Genomic DNA, 26,874 nt, shown 5'->3' on the forward strand with positions numbered 1-26,874 from the left:
TTAGCACCACAAACCCAACTATGCAGGCCTTGTAGGGATGGGGGAATAATACATTTCAGAAACCGCAATGAACTACATAATTGTGACTGTAAGGTCTAATTTCTTAAGTTCTCTACTAGGGAAAGAAGCAAATGACTTATCCCATTGAAAGAGCAGGGATTCCTGGCTTTCTTGTCCATTTTGAGGCTTGCTGAATAGTGGGATTATCAGTCCTAAAACCTCTCTGCAGTAACCTGTCAGTTGCTGAGTTCCTTTCTGCCCATCCGATCCAGGAAGAAGTTAAAGATTCCATGGATTTGATGGGAAGAAAAATGGAGGTAATGGTGGTGTGATGGCCAGCAAGTCCAATGTTGAGTGCAAATACAGAACAGCTGCCATGTTTGTCTGCCTAGCTCCTGCATTGCTAGTCTCCATCTCAGTGTTTTGTAAAGCATTTCAAAATAATCAGTATGAAAGGGGTGCGCTGTAAAACTAGATTCTATTTTCTGGGCATCACAATTAGCCATTGCATAATCAAATGCATTATAATGTGTGAGAGTAAGTAGAGAAATCACAGGAGATGTATTTTAAAGAGAACAAATATAACATTAAGGCGAGCGAGTGAGCGAGAATAGAGTGCATTAAAGTTAATAAAGCATCACAGTAGTGGGGACCACATTTCACTGTGAAGGAATCTAATTTAGCAACTTGTAATTGGAGGATAACAGTCCTGCTGGAATGAAGTTAGCTGTTCATTTTGCTGAACTCTTGAAGTGTCTCGGTCCTTCTTGTGAGTTTGTTCTCAGAAGGAGAATCCAGTAGAAAGGCTGGAATCGATTGATGTTTCACACCCACAGTCCTTTCAGCCTTTAAGTGGATTTGGTTCCTTCTGTGAATATTTATTATCTGTTTATTACTTTCATAATATTAATGCAGCGTGTGCACTCTCTGCCTGCCCTGGGCAAGAGAGACCAGGAAACTGAACTTAGGTCTCCATATCAGGGCAGAAAACTAGCCTTTAGGTGACAATGCAAGCAATACTGACCTGTTAGCCACTGGCTCTGTTTAGGACAACAGAACATATAAAGGAGGGCGGGTTGTACATTCTCTAAGGTCCTGCCAGTCTCATTACAGCTGTTATGACTATCTATCTGTGTAACTGGTGAGGGAGGAGATTTTGATAGAGGTATGCAAAATAATGAATGGTATAAACAGGTCCAGCAGGGTCCTGCTTTGAGCAGGGGGTTGGACTAGATGACCTCCTGAGGTCCCTTCCAACCCTGATATTCTATGATTTACTCTCTCCCACAATACCAGGGCAAGAGAGCAGCTGGTGCAGTTTAGAAGACATCCTGGTGTACACCATGTTTGTTTAACCATTGCAGAATGAAACCTTGAGGTGGATAGCTTAATGAGATCAATAGGTTTGAAGAACAGTCTTCCATAACCTGAAATACATGCAACTGCTTGAGAAAGTGATGTGGATGTTTGGTCTGAGCATGGAACAGGGAACCAGGAACTCATGTCTTCTAATTCTGGCTGCTCCTGATTTCCTCTATGGCCACAAGCTAGTCCGGAGCAAACCTCTCTGTGGTGGTTTGCAGATCTATAAAGTGATGATACTACCTACCTCATAGAGGTGCTGGGAGGATGAATTAGTTAAGGTTTGTAAAGTGCTAAATAAATGCTAAGGATTATTACAAGGAGACTGGATAAAGCCTATAAACTATACTGTAGGGAACGGTCCGGCATAAGGATGGACTGATGACCTAATAGGACTCTTCCATTTCTAACTTCCATGATTTTTTAAAAAAAGAATAGACATTTGCAGGTTATGAATCATAGTAACATCTGCGGATATACTAGCTAGAAATGAAAATGTGTGAGGTCTATTTAGTTTTGTGCTTCAGAGCAAAGAGGGTCACCAACTGGGGTAGGAAGGAAAATCTCCCCTATACTAGAACAATATGTAATTGGCCATGTGCACTGTCAACATTTGGCCCCCTCTTCCACCCCCTTTTTTTTAAAGAAGTGAATTTAGCATGGGTGAAAGGGGCCCAAATGACAGTCTCACAGATTGAAGCCTTGTATTTATCCCCAAGGTAAGTGGATAGTGGGCCAGGCCATGGCAGTGTGTGCACACACCGCCCCTGCCAATACACCTCAGCCTTGACCTGGAAGGATTATACTGAGAGCTGAGAAGGGAGTTCTGAATCCATGACCTAAGTAGGTTTTGGACTCTTTGCTTATAGTACCTAAATGTGGGCAAACTGGTGCCAATTGTGTGATAATTGCTTTGGTGTTGGGAACCAGAGGTGGAAGTAAGCCGGTCTGGTCCGGCATACCGGCAAGAGCTGGTACACTGCGCTGGACCAGACTGCTTCTCTGGCAGTGATTTAAAGGGCCCGGGCTCCGTGCAGTGGCTGGAGCCCCAGGCCCTTTAAATCGCATCTGGAGCCCTGCTGCTGCTACCCCAGCCCTAGCCTAAGCCCTGCCGCCCCGGGGTAGCAGCGGCAGGGCTCCCACAGTGATTTAAAGGGCCCAGAGCTCTGTGGTGGTCAGAGCCCCGGGCCCTTTAATTTGCCCCTGAGCCCTGGGGCTCCCAGCCGCCTCTGCAGCTGGTAGCTCTGGGGTGATTTAAAGGCCCTGGGGCTCCCAGCCACAGCCAGAGCCCCCAGGCCTTTAAATCTTGAAAGGCCCCGCCTCTTCCCATTGAGGCCACGCCTCTCCCCATTGAGTCCATGCCCCACTCAGGACTCTGGCATACCGGTAAGTCCTTTAAACTACTTTCACCTCTGTTGGGGACACACATTTAGACATAGGACTGACATCTCCAGCTCATTTTGTGTAGTTAGTCAGTTAGTTAGAGGATAACAACTTTCAATCACTGTTGACTTGGGTCTGAGATTAAATGCAGGCTTAAGATAATGTGCTTTGTATTTTCTGGCCAGTCCCTTAAACCATCCAATTCCCCACCTCACCTTTTCCCCCACTCTCTCTGAATTGTCAAGTAAAGGCTGCTGTCAGATGGCCTGGTTCAAAACCAACTGAAATTAATGGAGAGACTCCTGTTGATTGGGCTTTGGATCAGGCTCAGGGAGTGGATAACAGACAAGATGGACCAATGGTCTGATCCAGCAGGAGGTGGTCTAATGCAATGGCTGTCAACCTTTCCGGACTACTGTACCCCCTTCAGGAGTCTGATTTGTCTTGGGTACCCTCAAGTTTCACCTCATTTAAAAAGTACTTGCTTACAAAACCAGACATAAAAATACAAAAGTGTCACAGCACACTATTACTGAAAAATTGCTGATTTTCTTATTTTTTACCATATAATTCTAAAATAAATCAATTGGAATATAAATATTGTACTTACATTTCAGTGTATAGTATAGACAGCAGTATAAACAAGTCATTGTCTGTATGAAATTTTAGTTAGTACTGACTTTGCTAGTGCTTTTTATGTAGCCTGTTGTAAAACTGGGCAAATATCTAGATGAGTTGATGGTACCCCCTGGAAGACCTCTGTGTACCTCATTTAATCATGTAATCATTTAATCTCTTCCTTCTCTCTCTCTCTTTTCTTCTCAGGGAGTGTAAGAGCTAAAGATGAGGCCCAGGGTGGAGTGTTATTCTCCAAAGTTTTGGCTGGTACTGGCTGTCCTAGCGACGACGGGTGGTGGGGCCCGTGCCCAGAAGAGCCACCCCAGTATCGGCGTTGCTGTCATCCTGGTGGGGACCTCAGACGAAGTGGCCATCAAGGACGCCCACGAGAAAGATGACTTCCACGACCTCTCAGTGGTGCCCCGAGTGGAACTGGTGGCCATGAATGAGACAGATCCCAAGAGCATCATCACCCGCATCTGTGACCTCATGTCAGACAGGAAGGTTCAAGGTGTGGTGTTTGCTGATGACACAGACCAGGAAGCCATTGCTCAGATCCTGGACTTCATTTCTGCCCAGACTCTCACGCCCATCCTTGGCATCCACGGAGGCTCCTCCATGATTATGGCAGACAAGGTAGAAATTGGCTTTCTTCCATTACAGATCAGGAAAGCGGGGTTTAGTATCCTGAGAAATAATGTAGCCAGTGGCCTGCAGATGGAATCTCACTTGGCCAAATGATTATGTGCATGGAGAGAGTCACTTTCAAGGAGAGATTAAAAAAGCTAAGTGTGTATAGTGTGGCTGAATTACATCTATAGGAAATATGCTAACTGTGTAGAATTATAGGAGAGAGAGAGAAGCTGGGTGAGGTAATGTTTGTTAATTGGAGCAACTTCTATTGGTGAAAGAGACAAGCTCTTGAGCTCCTCATAGCTCTTCTTCAGGTCATTCTTCAGGAATGATATGAAGCATAGAAAGACAAAGGAGAGAAGGGAGTTGCTAAAAAGGATCTGCAAAGGATTAAAATATTTTATTCTTTTTTATGATGTATTGTGACCATTTATGACCATTGTGTTTTTTACTTTTTGCCTTCATTGGTATAGCTGGAGAATCACTTGGGGAATCTCAGGGATGTTTACTATGAACTCTCACATTTTAATGGAAAGAGTAGATGTGCTGAAACTTTAATAAAACCATCCTCTCTCCAAAGTGGTCATTAGTTATTGGGTTAAACAGGTGTTAACCAAAGTGTCAAAACATAAAACTAACCCCTCTCCCCCATACAAAACCCCTTCCCCCAAAACAAAACAAAACAAAACCCCAAACAGTTTGGCTGTTCTTCTAATTTCAATTGCACATCTTTCATTCTCTTGTATTGTCATAATTTCACTAATTCTTCAGTCACCATAGTATACCAGTGCAGATAAGACATGAATTTCAAATGTGAAAAAACAGCAGGCCTGATTCCCTTTGAACTGCAAGGCAGGTCTCAAACTTATCCCCGTAGAGTTGCTAGGTAGTGGACAACTCCATGCTGCCACCCATGATCTGCTCTGGATACAGACCGGGGGAAGTCCCACCTCATGGGGTCTGACAGACAACAGCTTCATAGCTCCTGATTGGCTCACTGCCCCTTATAAACCCAAGAGGCATTCTAGGAATTGTCCAGGAAATGGTGTGGGTTTCCTGTGGCTTCCACAACCATTCCTGTTCTTGAACTCCTGGTTTTGACCTTGGCTTGATTTGGATCTTGCCTCCTGACTGGGAGCCTGAAATCTGACTTGACCTCTGGTCCTTGGTATCAACTCCATCCTGGAACTTGACTACAAACTCCTCTGCTATTCCCAGCCTTAGGTTTGACCCTGCTCTGACCAGACTGTTCTGCTCAGCTGAGAATTCCCCCAGCTTGGGAGATCTTAACTGGTATAGAGTCAGTGTAGCTGGACCTACGTCTTGGTGCCAGAAAGAATCTGAGCCAACAACTCTTTTTTGACAAAACCCTTTTGGGCCTTCTTTTGTACATCACAAAGCAAACAAGAGTACAAGCCATTTTATTCCTTTGCAGGTCACCTTTCAGGGGATCTGAGAGAGACAACAAGACAGTTGGATGTAATTGAATAAAGGTTGAGGGGACTTAAACTGGATAGTAAGGAAACATTTCCTTGGAGTGAGTTCTATTAGACTCTGGAATTTGAGTGAGCTGAAAGTTTTTGTTGTGAATTTTTTCAATTTTTTTTTTCATTTTTGGGACTAAATTAATCACAAATATGTTTCTCAGTCTTTGATCAGCTTTAGAAATGGACAAGTGATATTCAGCAAGTAATTGATTCAATAAAAAAATGCTGAATAAATGACTCTCAAAGGATTCCCCCCCCCTTTTTGTCCAGCTCTGTGTACAATAGCCCCCAAGCCTTTTCCATCTGAGAGGAAACTCAGGCAACAACTCTGTGGCCTTGATTATCCACCGCCTTGCACCTCATGCAGTCAACTACACCTGAGCACAACGGGTGTAAAACACTAACAGAGCGGAAGGGTGGCATTATACAGTCACTTTACATACGTACAGATGACTCCACCAGGCCCAAAGCACTGAAAAATTGTGAGTTTAAACTTGATGGGGCAAATTCCAATTGAAGATTATACCAGGATAAATTCGGAGTAACTCCATTGAATGTGGTGCAATCAGATCCGATTTACACTGGTGTAACTTAGAGTAGAATTTGGTCCCCTGAGTTGTCTGAAGAGTTTTTACCCTTCCATATGTCTTTCCTTGGCAGAGTAGTCCTATTATTGTATGTTGCCCATTGACTTCTATGGGAAATTCTGATAGGACCATGAGGGGGCTTAAAGATGGGGCCCAGTGAATGTAAAAATCCCTTTTACCAAGCTTCCCGTGTGCAGCTTTTGAATAGGGTAAGTAAGTCCCCAGGCAGCTGCTGTGCTGCACCAGGCAGTGTCCCAGTACAGCCGGAAGAGGATCTGGCCCCATCCCTTCAACTTCCCGCTCAGGCGGGCTGCTGGGGTGGGGGCACTCGAACCTGCATGTCCTCCCGCTGTGTCACCTCTCAGAGAGCAAATCTGTGTCCAAGTGCAAAAACCTATGTTAGTGCAACATTAAATTGAAAAATGTGAACCCAAAAAGGCAGAAAATAAAAAAAGTAAGTTTCCAAACATAAGACTGACTCTGCTACATTGTGCATATCTATACCTATATTTATTACTGGTTAGACTGATACATAGATGCAGTGGTGCAAGTAGAAATCATTTCTTGCTGGTACTGCACTCATGGGAGGGACACGGGGGGGGGGGCACATGACCTCCCCACAACATAACGCTCTATGTGACTCCTCCCCACCCAGCCCAGGGTCCCCATGCTCTCCCCATCACCTCCAACACCCTCCTTTGTATATACAAACATCAACGTGCTTGACTACTCACTTTCCCCCCAAATATGTAGTATTCAGTCTGTTTATGTGGAATATGGGAGCTGGGTGAGGAGCCATTTCAGCATATGTATGACTTATTACAAAATAAATTTTAAGGAGAACTGTATCCTGAACTGCTTTATGGTATTGTACCCAAACATTGCATTTCAATGGGAGATTCAACTTCCTTTATATGAATAGAACAGAGTCCTGAAACTCTTACCAGGCCACAGAAGTGGTCCATGCTAATGCAAATAGTCCCATTGTCTTCATTGGGATTGATCACATGATTAAGGGTTTATAGGATTAGGTTCCAAGTTTGTAGATTGTTCTGGATGAAACTGACAATGCCTGAGCTGTCAAATCAGAAGGAGCTTCATTTGAATAAAGGTTGGCATTTGTGTGATAAATCTTAGCTCCGTTGCTAAGATGAGGAACATATTTTCAGCAAAGTTCTTGGCAGATTCCTGAGGCAGCTGGTTTAAGGCCGTCAGTGTCCGATATTATAATCTTCACTTATAGTTCTCTCACCCACAAAGCTGGAAAATGAAGCATTTGTTTTCTTTGTTTTGCTGCACCAGTTCCAGTTAACAAAATGCATGTTAGACTAGTTTGGTTGCAAAGAAGAATTCTATGTTCACTGGGGACAACACCTTATTCCCATCAGGCTGCAGAACTGGGCTGACATCAGAATCCAAACATCCTCTGGTCAGTGCAAGAAGAGGCAGTCCTCTAATGATTTGGACTTGATGTGATGCAGTATGGATGTCATGGATAATTCAGACCAATGGGAAGAAACAGAATAAAAAACACTGTTTAAACAACTTCCGTCCCCCCACCCCTCCCCTGCTGAGGACTCCTGACCAAACAGCACAATACATATGCTAACAAACTTAAACAAAGCCTTTGTTTAAGTTTGTTAGCATATGTATTGTGCTGTTAAAGCCATTTAAAGAATGAATGCCCTCCCTAGCTGTGTTCTGCTCCTTTAAGGAGCAGAGCCCAGCCCCACTCCTGCCCCTCTAGGGGGCAGCCCTAGCTCCAAGTATTTTCGGTACTCCGTACCCACTAAAAATCTCTTGCCAGTACTGCATATTGGAGGGTACTGCCCTACTTGCACTCCTGTATATATGTTAAACACTAAATGTAGCATGGCAGAATTAATTATGCTGTTGAAACTTTAACTTTTGTATTGCCTGACTGCTTTTGTTCAAATTCACATAATTAATATTGCATTAATTTAGATTTTGTATGTAATATTTATTTTTACTGGGTTTCTCTGTATTTTTGTCCATTTCATGTGAGTGGGGTGTGTGTCTGTGTGAGACTTATATATAGTCTATTGCACACAGTTTTATTGTTTGCTTTTCCTGATGCTAGCACACTTAATTCCAATATATTATCAATAATATAATACAAAATAAAAAAGGATCAAAAAGTCATTTTGAAAGGAAAAAATCAAACCATTTCATTCAGAAAATATTGAAATGGGATATTTCAACATTCTCAGAACTACTTTCCTCTTCCCTCCTCCTTCTAAAATGAAATTTCAGGGTAATTGACACAATTTTGCAAAGTGTTTCAGTTATGCTGGAACTATGTTCTCTGATGGAAAATTGTTCCATCAAAGTTTCTCTGACCAGCTCTAGTAATTAATAATGAAAAACTATTTTTATTGTAATAGTTGTTATAACTCATAACCCCCCCCCCCAGAAGTTTTAAATCAATTTGTGCCATCCCCAGCCAGATGAGAAGATTAGTTTCTTGGTTCTGGAGCAGGCAAGACCTTTATTACAACCCTGAGCAGATACTTGTCTCACAAAATTTGAATTAATTGCACTCAAATTTCTCCCTGCCCCAAACAGGCCTCAAAATGAAATTGAAAACCTGGAGTGTGAAATTGACCAGTGCTGCTGCCTTAGATCCTCATGTCATTCCTCAGTAACCATGGGACATAGAGAAACAACTCTTTCCAGGGAATCTCTTATTCTGTTTGCCTTTTATTTGCTTCATTAACCACGTTTAGAGGGAAAGGACTATGAGGGAAGTTAAGGGAATTAAATACACACAGCCTGAAAAAACAGAGGGTACAGGAAGAGATAAGATTATAGTATATAACTCTTTCACGGGCCTTAAGGGATTGATATATGAAGATAGATTAAAAGAGCTAAATATGTATATTGTAGCTTGACTAAATAATGACTACAGGTAAATGTAACTAATGTGTTGTGTCTAGATATATACCAAGGAGCGAGAGAAATAGTTTAGGTTGGTCTAAACGAGGTATAACTAGGAGCAATGGAAAGAAATTGAGCAAAGGGATCATTAAACAGGTTATCAAGAGAATTTTCCAAATGGCAAGCTCTATTAGATGTGGAGAAGTCTCCTCAGGGAAAGATGGTAACCCCATCACTTAAACTATTTCAGATTTGGACTGGATAAAACTGGAAAATGCACCATAGGGAAAAATCCTGCCTTAGCTAGGATGGGTGGGAAGAGAAAATGAACAAGCTGAGAGAGAAGAGCAGGCCAGAGAGACAGAAATGGGGGAGGGAGAGCTAGAAAAAGGAGGGGGGGGGTGTCCTTCTCCCGAACCTAACATGATCAAAGAAAAAAGTTTCATTAAAATACAACCTGTGAGGCAATAAAAAAACAAAAACCTTGACAAGATTCTTTTCCTCTCGGTGCTGCAGTGCTACGTATCTGCAAGGTTCCTTATGCTAATTAGAAACGTAAAGTTCCCGAAGAAAGCAGGAGGGAAGAAATAAGGGCAGTGGAGTTGGGTGGAGAATGTAAAGGCAGGAGAGAAAAGGAAGGCATTGTAAAACCTGTCATATTCATCTCAAGGAGGCATTGTGGCCAATGCATAGGGCGCATGTCTGGGAGTCCAGAGGCCAGAGTTATACTCTATAAATGGCTTGCTATATGGCATTGGGTAAGTTTCTGCTGCTGTTTCTCCATCCACAAAATGGAGATAATGATACTTTTGTAAATTGCTTTGGGATCTACAAAGGCAAAGCTCTAACTGCTACGTATTGATTAATGAATTATTCTAGTTGCAGTCAATGTGATGCTTTATATAAAATTCTAAAATTCAGGAGAAGAAGTGGTAGCCTCTAATAGTGGGTAGTTGAATATCTCTGGTGTGCAGGAAATATTATTGTAGGAGGGGCTGGTCATAGAATCATAGGTTTAGAAGGGACCACACAGGTTATCTAGTCTGATGCCCTGACAAGATGCAGGATTTGTTGTTTCTAAGCCATCCAAAACAAATGACTATCTGAAAATCTCCAGTGAAGGGGCTTCCGCAACCTCCCTAGGCCCATCTGTTCCATTGTCCATTCCCTGAGATTTAATCTAAATCTGCTATGCTGTAGTTTGAACCCAATGCCTCTTGTCCTACCCTCTGTGGCAAAAGAGAACAACTTTTTTTCATGTCAGCCTTTCAGATATTTGAAGACTGCTATCATGTTTCTTAACCTCCTCGTTTCCAAATTGAACATACCCAGTTCATTCAGTCTTTGCTCATATGGCCAGCATTCCATCCCTTGGATAATCTTTGTTACTCGCCTCTGGATCCTTTGCAGTTTCTCTACATCCTTTCTATACATTGTTGACCGAAATTGGACACAGTACTTCAGCTGAGGCCTAAACAGTTCTGAGTAGAGCGGTACTATCACCTCCTGTGACTTGCATGCTATGCCTCTGTTAATGCAACCTAAAATTGCATTTGCTTTTTTTGCAACAGCATCACATTGCTGACTCATGTTGAGGTTGTGATCCACTACAACTCCCACATCCTTCTCAGCAGTGCTGCTGCCAGGCCAGTTTTTCCCCATTCTGTATCTGTACATTTGGTTTTTCTTCCCTAAGTGTAGCACCTTACATTTGTCTTTGTTGAATTTCATTTTGTTGTGTATTGCTCAATTCTCCAATTTATCAATATCCTTCTGAATGTTAGCTCTATCCTCCAAAGTATTGGCAATCCCCCAGCTTTGTGTTATCTGCAAACGTGATCAGTATGCTCTCTATTCCTACATCCAGCTCATTAATAAAGATATTAAACAACACCGGACCCAGAACAGATCCCATTGGAACCCCACTTGAGACCTTCCTCCAATCCAACATCATTCCATTAATAGTTACTCTTTGTTTGTGGTTGTTTAACCAATTATGTATCCATTTAATGGTAATTCTGCCAAGCCCACATTTCTCCAGCTCACTTATCAGAATGTCATGTGGGACTGTGTCAAAAGCCTTGCTGAAGTCCAGGTATATTATGTCCACTGCATTTCCCCCATCCAGCAAATCAGTTACCCTGTCAAAGAAGGAAGTCAAGCTGGTTGGCGCAATTTGTTCTTGGGAAATCCATGCTGGCTGCTAGTGATTACCTCTTCAGCATCCAGGTATTCACAAATGGAATGTTTTGTACATTGCTCTAGTAGCTTCCCAGGTATCGAAGTCAGGCTGACTGGTCTATAGTTCCCTGGCTCCTCCTTTCCCCCCTTTTTAAAGAAGGGTACTACATTAGCCCTTCTCCAGTCTTCCAGGACCTCTCCTGGTCATCGCCCATCAGCATCATGATCAAACATGCAGTCTACTGACAACCATTGAGCCAGCCAGAGTGACCACAGTTGATGTAGTGTAGTGATGTTCCCAGATCTGCCTCAATCCTGTGAATCCACAAATCTCTGGAGTGGCACTGTGGACGGCACCAGCTAGGGTGAGGGCATGGACCCCTTCACACGTTGATGGAGCGCTTGAGAGCACGGCGTGCTGAGGTGTTTTTGTCCATCCAGTCCATATTGCCAAAGAGCATGCAGTGCTGCTTTTGAATATAATAAGTGAGTGAAGGAAGGCCAAATCTCTGCAAAATTGACATTTCACACAAAATCAAACCACTTTATGCTCAGGATATGGTGCTGACAGTGCCTATGGAATGTCTCTAACTGCTCCAAGTCTGCCTGTAAGAGGCTCTAGGTTTCTGACCCATATAGCAATACAGGTACAGCATAGGTTTGATAGATTCTGGACTTCGTTTCAGTGCCAGGATGTTTTTGCATCCATAAGCAAGACATGGACTTCTTGCAGGAGTTGGCAAGGCCTATTTGCCGAAGCACATGCAGTTTGCTGTGACCATTTAAACTCTGTTTAAAGCCAAGGTAGATTAATTTGTCAGTGTTGTCCCTGGTACTTGGCCTCACCTGCACCAGCAGAAGAGTCCCTGGCAATGGGGATAGTGTCCCTAAAAATGAAATCCCTTTACATCGTCCCAGGTAAGAGGAGACAACCAGCCATGACAGACTGTGGCAGCAGCACCAAGGTTAAAGCTCCTGCTATTACTGATCCCAGGAGGGTGGGAGTTTTCTGCACTCATAGGATGGGCATGACCTAAATTCTGCTTAGGGGAGGTGCAGCCCTGATGACCCCAACTTCCTGAAAGTCCAAACCAGGAACTAGGACTGATAGCTAGTGTGGGGAGGAGAGAAACCGGGTCTGGGAATTGGGTTTGGGAGACTGGGATTGTCTGGGCAAGAAGCCAGGGCCTAGGATTCAGGGGACTGGGAGGCAAGTAGGTGGTGGTTGTAAGACTGAGATTAGATGATGGCTGGGGAGGATGGACACGGAGATTGGATGAGAAGCCTGGGTAGAGATTGGGACTGGGAATCAGTGGGAAAGGAGAATGTGTGCATGGTGGGAAGGGGGAGGGGGAGGGGAAGAGACAGAGACACATACACAAATCAGATGAAGAGCTGTGTGTGGGGAAACTGAGACTGGCTGGGCAAGGAGGCAGGATGGAAAGAGCTGGGAATGGGTGGGCAAGAATGCCGGGGGCTTGAGCCTTGGGAGTGAGCCTAGGGATTAGGATGAGAAGCCTGAGGAGTGGCTAAGTGAGAAGAATTGGAGTGGGATAAGGAGCCAGGGTAGGGAAGAGATAGGACTGGGACAGGTTGGAGGGGATGGGACAAAGGGGTCATGCCTGGGGATATGGGCAGCAGAGTCAGTGCCCATTATAACAGACTCCCCACCAGAACCTGGAATGGAACCCAAGATTCTCGAGTCTCACCATTCCTCTGCTGTCAGCAAATATCTACATAACCCACTGGCCAAGTGTTTCGTCCCCCTCCAGTGCTGGTCCACACAGAGTAGGTTGTCGTCCTCTATCAGTTCTTGCATTAGCTGAAATGGCAAAGGTCTGACTGTGGATCTAGATGTTCCAACACATCTGATGTTCCATGTGGGGGTCACTCTGTTGCCACAGAATGGAACTGTTTGTTCAGTTTGTTCTGTTTGTTCAGTTTGCTTTTTAAAAAAAATTAGGAAACTACACACAACAAACGATATTAAAAGAATGTTATTAAAGTTGCAAAGTCAAGCACTCAGAAGTTTGGAAATGCCAGAGGTAAGGTTGACACGAGCAACCTTAATTTGCTCCCCTTGTGCATATACATTATGAGACAAGTATCAGAGGGGTAGCCGTGTTAGTCTGGATCTGTAAAAGCAACAAAGAATCCTGTGGCACCTTATAGACTAACAGACGTTTTGCAGCATGAGCTTTCGTGGGTGAATACCCACTTCTTCGGATGCAAGTGCATCCGAAGAAGTGGGTATTCACCCACGAAAGCTCATGCTGCAAAACGTCTGTTAGTCTATAAGGTGCCACAGGATTCTTTGTTGCATTATGAGACAGACTTTCATTGCATGATGACATACCATTTTTTCCACAGAACTCCTGCCTCATTCAGTGCACAGAATGGATGGAGCTGTTCTGGGGGAGAATCAGGGTTGTCTAGTAAAGGAGGCTGTTGTTTGTAGAATCCCTGCCTCATTTGTTGGAGAAGTTGGAAGGTGTGTAGTGAAAGAGGCAGGGCCCTGTAGGAAGAGAAAGGATGGTTGCTTGGCTAAGGTGAGTGAATGCTGCTCTGGAGAATGGGATTCTCCATTCTATCCCTGCTTCTGCCACAGACCTCCTGTGTATTGCTGGGCGGATCACTAACACCAAACTTTTCACACATGGTCACTCACTGTGTGTTCCATGTTGTCTGGGTGCCTGGCGTGACACTCTGGGTGGGGCCTGTTTTTCAGAAGTGCTGAGTGCTCCCAGCTACAGCTGAAGTCAATGGGAGCTCTGCTTTGAACATATAAATGCTATATAATGTGCAGTACACTGAAAAATTGGGTCCAGGGTGTCTCAAACTGGGCACCCAAAGTGAGTGGATATTTTTTACCTTAATTTTTGTGCCTCAGTGTCTCATCTGTAAAATGGGGATAACAGTAACCCCTCCTCTCACAGGTGTGTTGTGAAGATAAAAATCATTAATGATTGTAAAGCACTCAAATATAGTCTTAAGTACTTATAGGGCTCCCATTACTGTAATATCTGAGTGTCACATCATCTTTAGTGTGTTTATCCTCACAACACCCTTCTGAGGCATGTGCTTTTATCCCTGTTATAGAGATGGAGAGCTGAGGCACAGAGAGGCCACGTGACCTACCTAAGGCCCCATGGGAAGCAAACTCAGGTCTCCTGGCTCCCAGACCAGTGCCCTAAGCATCAGACCAACTGTCTGTTCTGAAAAGCATCATAGAAAAACGGTGAGGAAAATATTAATGCCACAGAGCAGGGTTTGACTAGTGTGCAGGAACTAAGGCCTAGGGCCACATACTGACCAATGAGGAGAAAACACAATATTGAATAGCTGCTCATTATGTGAGTACTGTCCATCCTGTGCACAGAATGAGGCAGGTATGACGGGCTCTATTAGGCCTTCTCTGCCTCCTTCTGGAGGGATGAGCCCCCTGACACTCCCGCCCAAGGAAAATTCACTCATACCCTATGGCCAACACAACCATCATCTAGATGGGCCAGTTAGAAATACTGACTAATCAGGAACCAGCAGGCCAGTTAAGAAGGCTTGCCTTCTTTCACTCAGGGGAAGGGCTGGGTGAAAATGGGGCAGAGGAGAAGCACCCTAGGGCCAGGGCTGGCCGTGCCCTGCCCTAAGCACTGCAACTAAAGCACTTGCATTTTGAACAGTTTTTTCTTTTTTGTTTAAAGGCAGGCAGCTGAATCCTGAGTTGCTATTTTGCCACTTGACTTTGCCATTTGTTTAGAGACTGATGCCAAGTTTATGGCATAAGCTACCCTGCTTCAAGCGGGTGGCCAAATTTTGCAGACTAAGGTGGAGTCCAGATGCAATACCACATGTTCCTTGAAGGGGGCATTGCAAAGCAGCACTTCCTGTCATAGCTTGGTAACAGAAGTGGGATTGACTCCCCCTTTTTCATAAAGGGGAACTCTGGAGGAGATCCTAGCTCAGCACCAGCAGGCCCAGGCAGAGACCCAGTGGCTTTTCCTGGAAGGGCAGCCAGAGACTGTGCTCCTTTAACTAGAGCAGCAGCAGTTTCAGGAGGTGATACTGGAATGGATCACTGGCTGCTCCAACTCCAAAGTGACTCCCTCAGCCCCAGGTATTGCCCTTTTCAAATTGGGAATCTGCTGATGACCCTGAGGCATATCTTGTTACATTTGAGTGGGTAGTCCATGCACTCAGTTGGAGAAGACCATGTGGACTGCGCAACTAGCCCTCTTTCTGCCCGGGGAAACCTAGGCGGCCTACCGGGCCTAGCGTGATGAAGCTGCGAGGATTATGATACCCTGAAAGCTGCTATTCTAGACCAACTAGGAGTATTGCCTGAGATATACCAGCACTGATTCCACAGAACCACTCCCACTGGGGGCACAACCCTGGGCTGGCACTCAGGCCTGGTCTACATTATGGGGGTACGTCGACCTAAGTTATGCAACTCCAGGTACGTGAACAACGTAGCTGGAGTCGATGTATCTTAGGTCGACTTACTGCGGTGTCTACGCCGCACTGGGTTGACGGGAGAAACTCTCCAGTCAACTTACCTTATGCTTCTCGTTCCGGAGTCGACGGGAGTACCGGAGTCGACGGGAGAACGATCGGTAGTTGATTTAGCAGGTCTTCGACTCCCAGTACATCGATCACCGCAGCGTCGATCCCCGGTAAGTGTAGACATACCCTTAGTGGCTAAAGGACTGGGCCACCTGCTAACTCCAGTTGGCATGCTGCTCTCTGGCTGAGATTCTGGAGTTGGTGGTACTTGAACACTACCTAGATATTTTGCCAGCTGCCATCCAAACCTGGGTATGCAGATACAATCCCAGCACGCTGAGAGTTGTCGTCCAACTCACTGGGGACTTTATGGAAGCAGGTTTGGGCTGGCCAGAGTGCATGGCCCAAGTCTGGTGAGGGCCAGCTCCAACTTCCTGAGGAGTCAACCTGGGGTACCAGAAAAGGGCCACTGGGCTGTGGGCTCCCAGTGGAACCTTAAAGATGCCCCACAATCCCATTTCAAGAACCATCAGGGGGAAGTACACAGCGTCTCACCTGGGGCCAAGCCATGGAACCCCTGTTAGTCAGCCAATCATTTGTTTCTGCAGTGGGAAGCTGGGGCATGTCAGCTGCACTTGCTCCCTTATAGAGTGGGACTTTGTAGAATGGTGGGGTATCTCTGGCCAAACAGATGAAAGCTGTTGCCAGGCACTTGTAACTCTAGTAGTACTCAGGGACTGAATGGTGACTGGACTAATAGCCTCCAGGAGCTCCCAGATCTTGGTCCGGGAGACCCTAATGGATCTGGAAGAGTGGCAAGAAAATGAGCTGGTGCATGTGACCTGTGTCCATGGGGACATTCATTCCTAACCCATGGCCTGGGTGCATTTGAACATAGGGAACCAGCCAGAATACTTTGAGTGGGTATAACCCCCAATTTGTCATGGGAAGTGATCATTGGAAAGGACTGGCAACGCTCCTCCTTCCACCGCATCACCTGGAGACCCAAGATGCCGTTCTGGTCCTATTGTCTGACATCTTTCCAATTGCTGTATCTGACCTTTCTGATGGCCCATCATGACCCAAGAAGACTCAGAAACAACAATAATTAGCCAGAAAGTCCTGGTTGCAAACTGCTTTGGCAGCTGATGAGCCAGCTGGCAGCTCACCAGAACTACCTCGGGACAACTTTCTTTCCAATGTTGACCGAATGGTACTGGCTGGGACATTTGCTTTGGTTCAGGAACAATGAGGAGATGACACCCTTAGAGAAGTGTATGCTTGCCTCATGGTGGTTAATGGAAGCATTGTGTAGGATGCTCATGCTTCCCAATTTTCTCCTTTGAATGACAGAACGATTTACTTTTGGTGAGATAGGCCACTAGTTCCTGGTGCCCCAATGCATTCAAAAGGAAGTATTATGACTAGCATGCTTCATCCCCTTTGCTGGTCACTTGGGCAGAGATGAAACCCTAGAAATGGTGCTAGCCAGGTTCTTTTGGCCAGGAGTCTACAAGGAGGTGGCAAACTTTTGTGCAACCTGCCCAGAATGCCAAAAAGCACCTAAGGGACATCTGCAGGCTCCCTTGGTCCCCTTACTGCTCATAAGCATCCCCTTTGAGTGGGTAGGGTTGGACATAGTGAGGCCATTAGAACAAAGTGCAAGGCGGCACCAGTATATCTTGGTAGTGGTGGATTATGCAACCTATTCCCTGGAGACAGTAATCCTGCTTTTTGCCTGAGTAGGCTTATCTACCAAAGTCCTCATAGAACAAGGGTGTAACGTCACCTCCTGCCTAATGCAAGAGGGATGGCAGCTTGTTAAGGTTAGACCCCCTCTGCACTTCAGTTCCCCATCCCCAGGCCAATGGCTTGGTAGAAGGATTTAACCAGATTCTTAAGTAAATGCTGAATAAATTTTATGATGACCACCCCATCCCAAGGATTGGTATCAGCTACTTCTCTATCTCCTGTTTGCCATATGAAAGGTATCTCAGGCCTCAACAGCCTTCTTGCCATTTGAACTGTTATATGGCTGACAGCCACGAGGTTCCTGGGCCTCCTTAAAGAGGCCTGGGAAGAGCAGCCACCACGTTCTCAAAACATGTTACAGCAAGTCCTGGAGATGCATGAGTGTCTCAAACGAGTAGGACACTTTGTGAAGGAGAATCTCCTGTGGGATCAGTGAACTCAAGCCCAACAGTATAATAAAAGAGCTCAGGAGAAGATTTTCAATCAGGGGACTGTGTGCTGCTGCTCCTTCCCAGCTTGGAGAGCAAGCTTCTGATCAAATGCCAAGGGCCCTGTAAGGTTGATCAGTGAGTTGGAAAAGTTTATTATGAAATGTTCTGTCTGGACAAAGAGAAGAAACACCAGATCTTCCACCTAAATATGTTAAAATCCTGGTGGACTAAAGAAAGCTTGTTCACAGATCCCGGTGATCTCCTTGGGGATCTGGGCCACCAAATACAAGAGCCAAGAAGTGCTGAAGATGTGCCAATAGCAGAAAGTCTTCCTCCTCACTTATCTTGGCAAGCCAGGAAATTATTGACCTACTATGACACACAGTTCTCCACCCAGCCAGAGTGTACACATCTTATGGAATGCTGAATCCAAACCAGCCCAGAGCCAAAGCTGGAGCATGCGACTTATTACATTCCTGAGTAACTCTGCATAACCATGGAGCAGGAGGTACAGGCCCTGTTAAACCTTGGTGTCACTGAGGAGTCCAAGAGCCCCAGGATAGCCCGGTGATTCTGGTTCCCAAACCTGATTGGACCACTCAATTTTTTTTGCATGGACTTCTGGAGGTTTAAATCAGTATCACAGTCAGATGCCTCTCTGATGCTATGTTTTGACAAACTCCTCAACTGCTTTGGGAAGACTAAATACATAACCACACTTGATTAACAAAAGGGTACTGGCAAATGGAATCTGGGGCCAGATTCCAAAGAAAAGACAGCATTTGCCACACAACTTGAGCTTTTTCAATTGTGACCATGCCCTTTGGACAGCATGGAGCCCCAGCCACATTCCAGAGGCTTATGGACCAAGACCTGTGCCACCACACCCAGTTCGTAGCAGCCTATTTGGTAGTTACAGTGTAGGTATTTTTAGTACAACTTGTCAGTCACATCTGGTACATGTGGCCTCTGTGTTTCAATCACTGAAAGAGGCTGGACTCACTGCTAATAAAAAAAATGTTAAATTTAGGATGCAGGAAACTCGATCTCAGGTATCTGGTAGAGAATGGCTGGGTTTAACCTCCTGCAAGATAAAACAGGGGACCTGAGGAAGATCTCAGTTCCCACCAGCAAGAAACAGATGGGGCTTTTCTGGGTCTAGCCAGCTACTACAAAAGGTTTATGCCCCACCATGTGACAGTTGCAGTACCATTATCAAGCAGGTGCTTGGGGCGGCAACTCGGGAGTGGGGCGGCACTTTCAGATATTCAGCGCAATTTGGCCGAGGGTCCCTCACTCCCGCTCAGAGCGAAGGACCTCCCCCTGAATTGCCGCAGATCGCGATCACAGCTTTTTTTTTTTTTGGCTGCTTGGGGCGGCAAAACCTCTGGAGCCGGCCCTGATTGTGAAGGCCGATGCACACCAACCAGGCCAGTGGACAACTGAATATAACAAGGCCTTTAGCAAAATAAAGGATACCCTTGATCAGCACCTTATGCTACAGCATCTGGATGTCTCATTCTTACTTAAATTACAAATGGAAGCCTCCACAGATGGATTAGGAGCAGTGCTGTTGCAAAAACTACGGGGGGTGGAACATCCAATACTATACCTAATTGAGAAGCCGCAGCACAAGAAGCCTGATACTCCACCATTAGGAAAGAGTGCCTGGCCATCAACTGCGCTATGGGGCATTACACTACTATCTTCTGGGGGCTCCCTTCGATTTAGTAACAGACTATACACCCCTTAAATGGTGGCAGGCACTCAAGGACACTACTCATCAGTGGTATCTGGCATTGCAACCCTACGCTGTCATGTATGACACTGGTTTGGTTCACAGCACCAGAATACAGACTTCTTTTTCCGGGATGGTGGCATTATTGTAGAGGGAGAGAAATTGGGTCCCTGGGACCATTCTGTGGCTGGAGGTGTGTGACAGGGTCTATCAGGTCTTCTCTTCTCCCTGCTGGAGGCATCAGCACCCTGATGTTCCCCACCCAAGGAAAATCCACTCAGACTGGGCCACCAACAAGATAGTCTAGACCTAGAAAGGCCAGGAGGCAATACTGACCAATCAGGAACAGGCAAGGCTTCTTAACTGGCCTGCTGGGTTTGCTCAGGGGCAGAGCAGGATGATACTGGGACAGACGAGGAGAAACTCAAGGCTAACCCAGACCAAGGCCTTGCCCTAAGCACTTGCAACTAAGCACTTACATTTTTGAAGGGTTTTTTCTCTCTCTCTGTCTGAAGGCACAGACAGCTGAATCCTCAGTTGCTGTTTTGCTAATGGACTGTTTAGAGACTGATGCCAAGCTTACAGCACAGGCTATTCTGCTGCAAGCAGGTGGCCAAACTTTTTAGTATGTTCAGGAGTGGCTGTCGTACCATCTATGACCCTGAAGGGGGCGCTGCAGAGCAGCCCTTGCTGTCACACAGGTGTTTTATGACAGAAAATAGTATGTGATAAAGACTATATTGTAATTCATATGCACGAGGAAGCTGATTTAAGATTGGAAAGGCATTTCCTGGCATTTCCTAACTTCTGAGTGCTTGACTCTGCAATCTTTAGTGCGTTCTCCTAATGTTGTTTGTGTGTGTTTGTGATATATCGCTATCCCTGCAGGGAAGAAAGGAATGGATAAGGAGAGAAATCTATTTACTAAAAGGGTTTTTATTATTATTTATTGTATTTTATTAATAACTTATTACCATCGCCCAGCCTTTTCAAAAGACTAGCAATTTAGGTCACTGTAAAGAGGGCTGATTATCAGAGGATGAGTGCCCAGCTCTTTCTGAAAATCAGCCTGCTTTAGGGTGTTTCAAGTCAGACTCTCAAAAAATCAAGGGGCCCAGAATCACCAGTCACTTTTGAAAATGTCAGCAATTATCACTGGCTGTCCATGGTGCTGAACCACTGGGGCCTGATGCTCGGTTCATAGGTTTTAGGGTGGGACAGGGAGAGAAGTGAGAATTGCAGCCACAAGCAGGTTAGACTCATCCAGTCCCCTTGCCGGGCTGATTGGCCAGATTCCAGGAAGCTGGCAGTATCATCAATGCCAAGCTTCTGAGCCAGAGAGGAGTGAAGAAAATAGCACTGAGGCTCGGAGGTGAGGGTGCTGGCCCCTCCAGGTGTATGTTTGTTACCCTCAGCTCAGTTTTCCGTCATGTCCCCCAGCTTCATTTTGGTGCTCACTTTCTGTGTAACTGGCTCCCCTACTTCACTTCCAAAGTGACAGGCATTCAGTAGCGGCAGTGAAATTAGAGTTAGAGAGCTGGGCTATAGTACCTTGGCAGACAACAAGGCACAATTTACTGCCAAATTATTAGCTGCACTAGGTGGCCACTGCGTGCATGTGTGTGTATTCAGGTATTGCTCCCTGCCCACTTTCAGCTTCCAGTTTCTTTTGTCTCTCTCTGTCTCATCCTCTTTTTGTTTGCCACTCTTCCTTTTTCTTAATTATTGTCCGTGCAGTGCTTTAAAAATGTAAAATGCTATATCAATAAGTGCTTTTATTATTGTTTATCCCTCCTCCCTTTTTCTTTGCATTCTTTTCTATGTATTCACTCTTGTGTGTCACTTACAGAAAGAATGTGCAGGTCTAAATAATTTATAAGTGCATGACAGTAATTACAGAAATGATTTAATTACTCAGTTAACACAGTTCTTCACATCACAGGCTTGGCTGGCTGGTGATCCTCTCATTGTTGACTAGTGCAGGCATTGTGCACCATACCAGAGACAGGCAGGGCCACCCAGAGGATTCAGGGGGCCTGGGGCAAAGCAATTTTAAGGCCCCCTTCCATAAAAAAATTGCAATATTATACAATACTATATTCTTGTGGGGGCCCCTGCGGAGTCCGGGGCAAATTGCCCCACTTGCTTCCCCCCCCCCACAGGCGGCCCTGGGAAAAATAAACCTTCCACATCTCGGACAAACCCAGTTTTGAGAAAACTTCTTTACAAGGTATCACTGGTTCTCAGCATCAGCTAGTACTAAAAGGCACTAAAGCTCATTAAAAGGGCTGGACAAATATTTTCCGTCAAAACTTTTTTTGGATCGAAAACTAGGGTATTTTAAAAAGCAGAAAAAATCACGGACAATGTCTGCTTTCCTTCAAAATTTATTGTGGTTTTTTTTAATTGAAAAGCTGAAATTAGTCTGCCAAAACCTGAATATGGTTTGGGGTTTCAGACGTGGATAGCTTGGTGGTTTGAACATTGGCCTGCTAAATCCAGGGTTGTGAGCTCAATCCTTGAGGGAGCCATTTAGGGCACTGGGATTTAAAAAAAAACAAAAGTTATCTGGGAATTTGCCCTGCTTTGAGCAGGGAGTTGGACTAGATGATCTTCTGAGGTCCCTTCCAACCCTGATATTCTATAATTCTAAGTGTGTGGCCAAATATTTGCTGTTTGATTGTTTAAAGAAACAATAAAAATTCTTCTTAAAAAAATCCAAAACTTTTGAACTACCTCAGGTTGTGACCAAACGCCTGAGCCCATCCAGTCAGAGATTTTTCCTGGTTTCTGATACTCGGCTGGCTTCCTTGACTCATATCTGTCTCCATAACTTTGGGTTAATTTAGGTTAGAACATAAGAACAGCCATACTGGGTCAAACCAAAGGTCCATCCAGCCCAGTATCCTGTCTACCGACAATGGCCAATGCCAAGTGCCCCAGAGGGAATGAACCTAACAGGTAATGATCAAGCGATCTCTCCCCTGCCATCCATCTCCACCCTCTGACAAACAGAGGCTAGGGACACCATTCCTTACCCATCCTGGCTAATAGCCATTAATGGACTTAACCTCCATGCATTTATCTGTTTCCTAGAGACTGGCTCCATGGGGTCCCTCACAAACTGGAGACGGTTACCGTGGGTTTGTCTTTAGTATAGCTTATATACATATTCCACGAACTGAGCATTTGAGCTTGTTCCAGAATCTCGGATGAGCCTATGTTGTGAAAACTGAAATGCTCAAAATAGCACATGCATGTGAATGGACACAGGGTGCTAAAATTAAATTAACCCAGGGGTTCTCAAACTGGGGGTTGGGACCCCTCGGGGTCACAAGGTTATTACTGGGGGTCGTGAGCTGTCAGCCTCCACCTCAAACCCTACTTTGCCTCCAGCATTTATAACAGTGTTAAATATATAAAAAAGTGTTTCTAATTTATAAGGGGGGGTCACACTCAGAGGTTTGCTATGTGAAAGGGGTCACCAGTACAAAAGTTTGAGAACCACTGAATTAATCCCTCTGAAGCCCCAGGGAATGCAGGGGTGAGGGGTCTCCCTTGGTTGGGTTGGGAAGGAGGTAGGTGGTGTAGGATATTGCTCTTCTCATGTGATCCCTCCCCCAGTGGCTAATTTTAAATGAAGCTACCCTCTCCTGACATGAATCTCCCTATGGCACTGACATTACATGTAGACTATAATTTGGCATTTGAGAAGTGAAAGGGATGGTAGCCCTAATGGAAAAGCTAACAGCTTGGCTCTTCTGCAAGCCTCAAACTGCTGAATGAGCTTTAGGGTAGGGAAGGCTGTGCCTCCCAAACAGCCTGGTCCTGCCCCCTATCCGACCCCCACCCACTTCCTGCCCCCCGACTGCCCGCCCCCCTCAGAATCCCCGACCCATCCTGCTCCTTGTCCCCTCACCATCCCCCAGAGACCCCCCAACCACCACCCCAGGACCCCACCCCTGATCCCTGTCCCCTGACTGCCCCGACCCCTATCCACTCCCCCGCTGAGTCCTGACAGACCCCCGGAACACCACAATCCAACCCCCCTGTTCCCTGTCTGCCCCCCAAACCTCTGCCCCCTCCCTGTCCCCTGACTTTCCCAGGGACTCCCTGCCCCGTATCCAACCCCTGGCCCCAGCCCCTTACCCCCGTCTCCCCCCTCACCCAGAGCCTCAGCACATCCAGAAGCGTCCCTGGAAAGCTGCAGCATGGCTCCGGTGGGCCTGAGCTCCTCCCCGCTCAGAGCCACATGGTAAGGGAGTGGGGCCTGCGGTAAATTGCCCCACTTGCCCCCACCTCTGGGTGGCCCTGGAGACAGGAGGTAAAGAGGATGGAGAAGCTTAGAGAGAAGTTTCTAATGAACAGCCAAACACCTTGCTGGTTATTTTCATGAAACTAACTGGCCCGAGGTAGAATTCTGTGGTAAAGCCTGTCTCCTAGAGCTGTGTAAAATGTTCACTCCCAGCCTCACATCTACTGAAGCCATGACTTCAAGGTTCAATACACTCATTAACCATCATTCTGTGTATGGAGGTGCATAAACCTGGGATGAATGGTGACTTACATTCTACTTATGCCTTTGAAATAAGAGTTAAATGGTACATAGGCTTTGTGCAGGATCTCTGCACCGGGCTGAATAACACACAGAGTTGATACAGCCACAAGTCTCCTTCCATTCAGCAGGCTTCCTTTATTTCTGCCCCACTTGGGGGTTCCCAAGTAATGGCATACACATCTCTCCTAATGCTTTGGCTATAGACCCTCCTTCCCTTTCCAAATGAACCTGTGATAGAATTTTGGGGTTTCTCTCATCCAGCTCAGTGCAGCCAGCTGGCATTGGCAGCAAGAGAATTTCGTCAGTGTTGTTGAACTATTTGGGGAGGGGGTGGAGAAAGACACTTCAGGGGTTTGAGGAGGCAGTGACCAATGCCTGTTGTCACCCAGACACCTGTGGGATGCAGCAGAAGGGGCCAGTAGGGCTCAGAAGAAAAGAAAGGGAAGGTGGCCAGGATAAGTGATCCTCTTGTGAGGACACTGAAAGTAAGAAGTGGACAGCAGAAGATTCTTAAGGGTGGAGGCAGCTGCTTAGGAAGTAGTGAGGAAACTGTGTTGGATAAAGAGGAGGAGGGATGGGGCAGCTCTTGGAAGTTCACTGATTCTGGTCTGAAAGTGAACCTGCAGGGTTGGTTCACTTTGGAATCCTTCACAAACTGGGCTCTCTGCAAGATTCACTAGCTCTTCTCTGTGTCAAGGTCAGGTGGGTAGAGAGCACGTGGCATTAGGACTGATGGAATGGAGATCCATTAGCACCTGGCACTCCATGCGAAGCTGCCAGACACCTTGTACCAGGCAATGGAATGTGCCCCGCCCACCATCACCGGAAGTGATGCAATTCAGTGAAACAGGCCAAGATTTTCAAAAGTGATTATTGATTGTAGGTACCTTCATTTTGGATGCCAACTTGAGACACCTTAAAGGGGCCTAGATTTAAAAAAAAATGCTTGGCATCCATCAACTGAAAATCAGTCCCCTTTTAAACTGTAGCTTACATTGGCCTTCTAAATCATTATTCACTCTGAAAATCTTGACGATAATAACCCTTTCCCCCGTAGCTGGAATGCGTAATAGAGGGTATGGCTATATTTCATGTGTGACCTGAGATTGAAATAGCCTGGCAACAGAAAGGAGAGGATATAGAGGGAACAGAAAAACGTGAGCAGAAGGGGATCTAGGGCCTAGAGCTGGATGAATAATGGATGTTATGGTTTGGTGGCAGGTCTGGAAAATATTGGTTTGGATCACACTGAATCTGAATGTTTGATAAGTTGAAAGAGTCAGTTTCAGGTTTCTTCCAGAGCAGAGGTTTGAACCTGGGTCTCCCACATCCCACTTGAGTACACTAATCACAAGGATTAAGGTGATAGTGGCAGCAGCAGCAGTACCACAACCTCCTCCCCAGCTGTTTTTGTGAAGAGCCAGAACTATTTGTCAAATTTGCAATAGTTTTGGGTCATCTGAAACTCATTTTATTGTCTAATAGTCTGAAAAATTTTGCCCAGTTCTACTGGTGACACTAAACATTGAACTTGTGAGTTTCTCAAACACTCATGTACCATGATTTCTGCACAAACACTTACACAGTAACCCCCACACAATGTAGCACAAACACACTCATACACACTCATACACTGTGACTTACATTAACATTCACCCAGACACAATGACTCATGGACTCACATAGGCAGTCATCAACTGTGACTCAGACTGACACTCACAATCATATGCTGTGATTCACACTGACTCTCACAATCATACCTAGTGAGTCACATTGGCTCCCTAACACACATACACGCACTATGATTCACACTACTGACACATAGAATGACACACATGCAGTAAGAGCAAGTGAAACACAATCCCACACAAACATATGCCCAATGGCTCATGTTCACATCCATTAGCTCTGGAAATTAGCAAATGTGTTAAGAGCAATTATGACAGACAACATAGTACTGCGTTAGATGAATTTGAAAGTTTCTCCCAGTAAAGCAGCCCCTTTAGAAAATAATTTGTGTTGGTGACAGCAGCAGTAGCTGGATTATTCTATTTTTCTTCTCCATGGAATGGGGTGATTGGATCCTTTAATTATATTTTCTGTGCAGTTTTTTTTTAAATTACTTAAATTCAATACACCTAAGGGGCCATAATGATTAAAGAGCAGGTGTGTTATTTTCTGCTCCAATTTCCTCTCCTCAGTCTCTTGTCATTGCTCATGCAGCCATTCAGGTGAGACAGGGATTCCCATTTGCTCTGGTCCAGGCTGCTCTGGTCAGGGCTGCCCAGAGGGAGGGGGTGGGCAAGTGGGGCAATTTGCCCGAGGCCCGGGGCCCTGCGAGTCCTGGCCCGGCGGCTGTCCAGGTCTTCAGCGGCATTTTGGCGAGGGGGGGGGGCTTCAGTGCTGCTGAAGACGCGGAGCGACTGAAGGGCCCCCCGCCGCCGAAATGCCACCAAAGACCCGGACCGCCGCCGGGTGAGTACAAACGCCACAGCTCCCCCGCTTTGCCCCAGGCCCCCTGAGTCCTCTGGGCGGCCCTGGCTCTGGTGGCAACATTAAAATGCTGTCGTGAGCTGTGCTTTTTTGGGTTCCCTATGAAGGAACCAGAAATAATTCTGGGAGGGAACCAAAAATGATTAAAAAAACGGAGGTGGACTGACATAAAGATTAAAAGAGGAAAATATGTGTAACTCCGCAAGTGAGGCAAACACTTGTCTGCGAACTTTTGAAAGGCCTAAAGCCC

General features: G+C 45.7%; 1 protein-coding gene across 2 annotated transcripts in view; it reads left to right on the forward strand.

The window, feature by feature from the left end:
• The window catches only part of GRIN2B (glutamate ionotropic receptor NMDA type subunit 2B), a 282,372-nt gene that overhangs the window by 47,454 nt on the left and 208,044 nt on the right, over positions 1–26,874 (forward strand). The window contains exon 3 of one of the 2 annotated variants that reach the window (XM_039492763.1): positions 3,571–3,999. In XM_039492763.1, the coding sequence (XP_039348697.1) occupies positions 3,589–3,999 (411 nt within the window). In that variant the 5' untranslated portion in view covers positions 3,571–3,588. Of the gene's footprint in view, positions 1–3,570; positions 4,000–15,804; positions 15,823–26,874 lie in introns of those variants that run through there. The other variant, XM_039492780.1, reaches the window with a different exon arrangement.

This window comes from Mauremys reevesii, linkage group 1, assembly GCF_016161935.1.
Source record: "Mauremys reevesii isolate NIE-2019 linkage group 1, ASM1616193v1, whole genome shotgun sequence".
In the NCBI taxonomy this organism is placed as follows: Eukaryota; Metazoa; Chordata; order Testudines; family Geoemydidae; genus Mauremys; species Mauremys reevesii.